The 7,379-nt window shown below is 34.4% G+C and overlaps 1 protein-coding gene across 1 annotated transcript; it reads left to right on the top strand.

The window, feature by feature from the left end:
• Positions 1-6,321: 6,321 nt before the first annotated feature.
• Positions 6,322-6,696, top strand: LOC147392903 (uncharacterized). The gene has a single exon (XM_086456446.1). The coding sequence runs from the start codon at positions 6,322-6,324 to the stop codon at positions 6,694-6,696; it is 375 nt and encodes a 124-aa protein (XP_086312572.1).
• The last annotated feature ends 683 nt before the right edge of the window (positions 6,697-7,379 follow it).

Below are 7,379 nucleotides of genomic sequence, written 5' to 3'. Positions count from 1 at the left end.
ATTTAAAAATGTTTAATATAATTTGCATATACTTTATTTTTTTATATAAAATTTTCTATGCAGTGAAATATATATATATATATGTATAAATTTGAACTTTGTTTAGATTTAAACTATGAAGTTAAACTAATCCATATAAATAAATCAAATTTTAAATTAAAATATTTTAAAATTTAAAATATGCCCAAATCGGTATCTGACCAAATTTGAACCCAAAAAATCGGGTTTGGGTAGGGCATGGGTATTCCCTTCTGATCTTTACCAGTACCTAACCCATACTCGAAAAATAATAGGTCCGTTTTGATTTCATATATACCAGCCCATAACCAAAAAAATCGGGTCGGGTTTGGTTCTGGATAGCGAAATGTACATCCCTACTAGGAAGTGAGAATATTTTTGAGAGTTTGACTTTGAAGCGGGAAGGCTGCTTCAAAATTTTGAAGGAACCCCCTAGTTACAAGACATGTGGCATTTTGAATTTATTTTACACCTCTATATTTCCACCAAAATTTGGAATACCTTCCTAGAAATGCTCCATGTCATCCAATTGAGAGGGTTCCTTCAAAATTTTGAATCGGCCTTCCCACTTCATAGTTTTTTCTTATTTTTGAAAAGGTTTTGTTAACATGTGCCCAAAGGGCACATGTTAAATTGCATTAAATACACCTTGGAAATGAAATTTTCCACTAAAAATGCCCTTAATTCTTTTCATGCTGAAAATATGAGTATTTTTTTGCTCATAATGCTGTGAGAAAATTTGCTCACAATCCAACAACCATTTGAAAGGAAGAAAACTGTGTTGGGACAAAAAGTTTCTCTCTCTTGCCCATAGTGACAGCAAAAAAACTTTTTGATCCGATGACCTTGTGACATTCAAAAACATGATCTAATGCAATGTGGTTGTAGAGGACAAAATTATGTGAACTTTAAAAAAATTTGGGTGTTCGGTAGCAATTCATTTTCAACACCTTGAATCAAAATTCGAAAAACATATATATATATATATATATATATATATACCATTTTCATGAAATCTAGAAGATTGTGTTGTTGGATTCTCCATGTGATAATCAATGTGGCCCAATTACCTTTTTTAAGATTTGAAATCTTAAAAAATAAATTTGTGGGCAAAAGATATATACACAATATTGTTGGAAATCAAAGTGACAATGGAATTAGAATAGAAACTGTAGATGGTTAATTTAGTAGAAGCATTTGGACCCTACATGTAAAACCCCAAAATTTTAATTCGTATCTCGAGGAAAAATAGTGGAATTTTAAGAAAATCTTGAAAGTGGGACTTAGGGTAAAATTGTAGGACCTTGTTCTGATCATTTTTAATGGAATTTGACCTCACCATTGGATTCAAAATGATCGAAAAATATACTTTAGCCTGTAAGCATGCTTAAATGCGAGTCCGAATATAAAAGTTGTAAAATCCTCGATTACCGGGTCGGACCAGGCTAAAACAGTGACTTTTTGTTAGAGGGATAATTTTTAAAATTCGATCATACCATTGGGTTCATAACGAAAAATTATTCAACATAGACTATTTATTTGTCATTTTTGGAGATCAGGAAGTCGAATTATCCCCAAAAACGAAAACGACATCAAGTTTAGGTGTCACCTCAGGCCAAAAATGTAAATTTTTGTTAGAAATAAAATTTGTAGAAATTGACTACACCATTAAATCCAGAACGAAAAATTAGACGAAATAGAGTATTCATTCGTCAGTTTTGGAGTCCGGATGATCAAGTTATCATCGATCGAAACAATTGACAAAATACCGAATTCGTCCCAAATATTATATAAATAATATTTAAATTTTTTTTAAATCTCATCTTCCCCACTCGTCCAAACAGTGCGAAAAAAAAAAAAACGAAAAAAAAAGAAATTTGTTTTTCCTCCGATTTTTTCACTTCAGATCTCTCGCAAACGGTCCATTTTCGACGATCGCCGCAGAAGAGAAAAAGGTCCGCAGCTACGTTCTCTAAAAAACCCACCCAACCTTTCTTCGTTTCACTTTCTATTTCACCCGATATCGTCAAAAATCAGCCGTATTTGGATACGAAAATTTCGAAACTTTGACCTCGGATTTCTTCCGTTTCGGGGTCAAATCGATTTTCGACGCAGAAGGGAGAAACGTCCGTCGTCTCATTCTCTACATAACCCACCTAAATTCCTTCCGTTTTCTCGTCTTTTTCACCCCGTATAGTCAAAAATCAGCCGTATTTTTATACGGAGATTTTCGTAACTTCGACCTCGGTTTTCATTGATTTCGGGGTCAAACTGTCTTTCGCCGTAGAAGGGAGAAGAGACAAGCACATCGAGATCTTTGAAACCACCAGGCCGGTTTCAAAAATCAGTCGCTTCCAAGTTCGGTCCGTCTCGATTTCCGCGCCGTTCGCCTCGATTTCCGCGCACGTGCTTCAATTTCGTCGCCTAGTGATTGTAAGGAACTCTCAATTTCTATTAGTAATCATAGATTGTGAAAATTGCATTTAGGATTTTATTTGAAAAATTTGGATGTATTTCCGAAATATAGAATTCTTTGTTTATTTCAAAATTCACGCCAGAAATTGCATGTTTGATATTTTAATTGTATTTTTAACAAATTATACGTGGGTAGAGTATTATAACGGGTTATTTCCATAAATTGGGTCTTGTGCACTGTTCGGACCCCGTTTTGATATAAAAATTGTATTCTTTTTCAATATTATTGATAGAAATAAATTCTATAGTGGAAAATGTGATTTAATATTCAATGAACTCATTTTGAGTTGATGAATATCAGAAAATGGATATTTTATTGAAGAGATTGAAAATTGTAAAAATCAGAAAAGGGGAAAAATGGTATGAAACGGTAAAATGTCAGAGTCACACCCGATGGGTGATGTCTGCATTTTACGTTGTTGTGTTGTGTGTAGGTTGGTGAACAGATATCCAGGGATAATATTATTGGTTGCATGTTTATTTCCTTTCTGTTAGCGCGAGGCGCTATTTACGTTTCCGTTATGTTATTTATTTCAGGCCGGGTGGCCACAATTGCATGGTAGGAAACTGGATATCCATTCTCAACCTTGTATTGTTAATTTCTCTTTTGTTTTCAAATGAAAATAATATACATATGTAGCTATTTTGTGAGCTGTTAAAGAGTTTGTGAATGCCTGAAGGGATAGTGCATCATATCATCCGGAGTGGTGTACTATCCTGGGATGTACGGTAGGGACCACCAAACTCATACGTGGTATGGGACGCGTATGAGAGTGGAGTCACAACTGGAATCCGGGTTTATTCCTCTCTATCTTTACCAGTGAACTTGTAATGTAAATGTGGTCGTATACGAATGGTTTGTATATTTGGGAATCACATGCACGCCTGATAGGCATAGACGAAGATGATTAGTCAGTGATCACTAACAATCTATAGTAGTCGAACGTTCTGACACATCGAAAAGAGACCCATTGCTTACGGTCACGTCAAACGGCCAGCCTGAGCCGGATAAATGGTCAACCAAACGTGGTAAGTGCAGCGACCGGCCACAAAATCAGGAACTAAAAGCCAGAGAGAAATTGTAACATCATGTCCCGACTGGGAGCGATCCAGTCGTGAATCCCAACACTCTAATTCCAATACTCCACCATTGTGTATTATGTATCTGTTGCTTATTTTGATATAAAAAATGAAATGCATGTTTATTATTTCTATTTGATCAATTAGATTTGTATAAAAAGAGAATGTTATAGTGAGTACTCCTGATCGATGTAATGTGAGTTTTAAAATGTTTAGTTGCTCATCCCTGGCTATATATACCAGTTAATCGTAGGTTTCTTCTGTAAAACTTTGTTTATTTTAAAATGATTCAGTATGTTTATTCGTTCATGTTAGGAGAGGTTATTGGCAGAAATTGTTGCTTCCTTACTGGGTAACCATTGTTACTCACCCTTTCCTTCTCCATTTTTTTTAGTTTCAGATCTGAAGCTTGGCGAAACAAGTGTAGAACAAGAGCGAGGATCATCTGGTTGGTCAGATAGACAACTAGAGTCCGTCACCTGGTAAGTATTAGGGCTATACCCCCTAGTGGTGTCAGTTTCTCCAGGTAGTTTTATGGATTCTGTCTTGAGTGTTAGGAATTATGTTAGAGTGAGGAATTTTGTATAATCCTGTATATAATTTTTCTTCTCCCGCACTCTGATCTATCGGACATTATTAGACGTATATAGGCTTCTGCTAGTATTATATTTTGTTTGTTATATGCAGGATTGTATGTCGTTTATCAGGTGCAGGTTGAATCGCCTTGGAATGCTAACATAAACAGAGGAGACCATGCCGAAATTTCGAGGTGCCACCTCGTACCTTGAAATCTGACATGGGGATTTGTGTTAGTGTTCGGCGGGGCGCCACACTACATGTGTCTAGATATTAAACTAGTAGGAGGCATGTATCAATTATTAATTTCCTCCCTAGTATTACTTAAGACACCCAACTTGTCTAAAATGGCAGAATTTGAATGTCAGCTTTGTGCAGTATATAAACTGAGTAGGGTAGACTTTTAAGTGGACTTCGAATTAACTCAAATCCCATATTTTCAAGAAAGATTTGAAGAATCAAGGGAGTAGATAACGGAGTTTAGAGAATCTTTCCCTTCTCAGTATCATCTCCTAAATGTAAGGAATCTCTATTAGAGATCCCTTATTCGAAGAAATCTCAAAGAAAAATGTACAAATAGAGGAGGAAACTCAGAAGGGAGTGGTTTAAAAAAAAAAAGATAGTCTATTACTGATTAACTAAACTACATAATCAACTTTATTATCGAAGAGTTTTTGATAGGTACCATATTGGTATCATCATTGCAGGTCGGAGGGAGCAGAGGATAAGAGGCAAATGGAAGAAGTTGAATTGTAAGAGATAACACGAAATCGCCTCTATAGAAACCTACTAAGCGGGTGCAAGAAGAGCTAAAGCGTTTCGAGCGTCAACCAATAGGGAAACTCAACAATTATAAATACAAGATAAATTTGCTTCTTGAAAATTAATTGATTCCGATTGAATAATTGGTGTGAATCTACCTTAGGTTTCGGAGCTTCTTTGATAAATAGCACACCGATGTTCAGACAAGTTCTTTTTGCAATTTTGAACTGATGGTGCTGTGAATCTCGAGATGGTGCCATGATGGTGAAAATTTATGCCAAAGTATCCAACAAATATTGGATTCGAATTTGGATATTAATTTTTAAATTATAATATTCACGAATTCGATCCCATTAATATCCATCAAATTTTTTTTGTACTAATTCTAGGGTAAAAGTGGTGGCATTAGCAAAAATTGGTGTGGCAATAGAATTATTATTATTTTCTCATTTTTATATTGTATAAATGGATGAGTGAGACCCAAAAGAATGTGGCACGTAGTTTCATTAGGGGCACAAGATGGTATTTTTTGAGTTTGATCATAAATCATAATTATCTTACGGAAGAGAATTTTTCAAAATCAATATATAATATATAATAGTTCTCATTTTACTTTACACAGTAAACCTATTTGTGACAGAGCCCTCGGTCAATCTGAGCTCAACTCAACTGTAACATTGAGCATAAGTCCATTAATCCAAGCTCAATCCAAACTTGAACTTCTAACCTCGAGTTGAGTCTGGGTTAATCTGAATTAGTAATTTTGGATGGATGAAACAGTTGGGTTCCTCGAATAAACTTAATTGTTTTTTATTAGTAAAAAAAAATTTTGTATCCTAAACAACAAATAATTTTAAAAAACACTTTAAAATGTAAATAAAAATATTTATTGTGTTTGGAGCTTGATGTTCTACATGACTTAGATCAGGCTTGCCCATCATTCGGATTGATCTTGCGTAGAGTTTTGGCTCATCCGCCCAAGTTGCATCCGTATTATTTGACTTTGACCTTATTATTAGTTTTTTATAAGGTAAGAAAAAAAAAAAAGGATATTTTATTACCACACCAAATTTTGCCTAAAACCTTCCCAACTCACATGTAAATCACCACAGAGTTTACACACATCTTGGGGTGCTGTTAGTAAAACAGAAGTTCTCTAAAAAAGACAAAATACGGTCAAAGTGTATATGTTGTACAATAAAATTTTTGGAAGTCAACATATAATAGTTTTCAATTAACAGAGTAAGCTTATTTGCCACGCTTTCACTTTCTTCCTTTAAGCACCCGAGCAACTTCCCGGAACCGCGTAGCTTTCACCATGACATTATCTACTTCTCTCTATAAAACCCTAATCCCATTGCAAGATACAACACATTTTCTTACATTAATCAAAGTCATCTCTCTAACACCATGGGTATAGACAACTGGTTACTTCTAGGCAGGCTAAAGAAGGTTATTAAGAAAGTAGGTTTCATTCTAAACTTCAAAATCAATCGATGGCACTTCGCTTCTTCTATCATTGGTTCCTCGAGCCGACATCGGTTGAGTTTCAATGAGAGGTCGGGTTTATCTGGTTGCATCGATGGCACTGATGGTAATGAATTGGGTTCATCAAGAGGAAGACTTCAAAGGACAATAAGCTATGTATCTGATGAAGATATCGATAAGAGAGCGGATATGTTTATAGCTAATTTTTATCGACAACTTCAGATAGAACGACAGGTTTCATTGGAGCTTCAGTACTGTAGAGGGAATAGTATGGAGAGTACTTGCTCGGATTCATGAAGATAGGTATCCATCGAAGAGAAGCCCTTTTTTTGGATTTGTTTGAAGGAATACTGTTAAATGACGCTGTCTAGACTTTATGACAAGTTTTAAGATGGGAACCTGTCAATGCTAAGAAGATATATATTGATGTATTTTTTGGAAATTCTTTCTTTCTGAGTATTTGTTGATGAAAGAAGATTATATTTATAAGAGTCACAAATACAATAAGATTAAAAAAAAAAAAAACTCTTGGTTTGATATCATGAAAATAGAAAGGGTAAATTACCAACTAATTACAAAAGTATTTTGTATTTTCCAAATATTTTTAATATTGACCATTTGATAATATTTTATCAACATTATGCGATAGTTGTGTCAACACATATAACACTAGTAATATTCTTTGAAAATTTCATTAATTATTTGGAAATTTACTCAAATAGGAAGGAAGAAAAAAAAATGTCCTGGATAGTCAAGCGGACATCATGCTAATATAGAGGGTAAATTACACGTTTGACTCCTTGAAATTTTGCATAAATCTATTTTCACCCCTGAAAATTTTGACTATTGCACTAGCCTCCCCTTTCATTAATGGTGTTAAAGTCCAGAAATTATTTTACCTTCTCATTTTTTTTAATAATTTTTTTTTTTTTTTAAAATTATAAAAATTTACACATCTAAACATTCACAAGTAAACCCAT

Source organism: Akebia trifoliata, chromosome 10, assembly GCF_017979445.1.
Source record: "Akebia trifoliata isolate Shusen 1 chromosome 10, ASM1797944v1, whole genome shotgun sequence".
NCBI lineage: Eukaryota > Viridiplantae > Streptophyta > Magnoliopsida > Ranunculales > Lardizabalaceae > Akebia > Akebia trifoliata.
Note: the sequence above shows the minus strand (reverse complement) of the source record. Positions and strands in the feature narration are given on the sequence as shown.

Excerpts from the sequence above, each read along its gene's own strand:
- LOC147392903 (XM_086456446.1), top strand. The coding sequence starts at position 6,322 with ATGGGTATAGACAACTGGTTACTTCTAGGCAGGCTAAAGAAGGTTATT.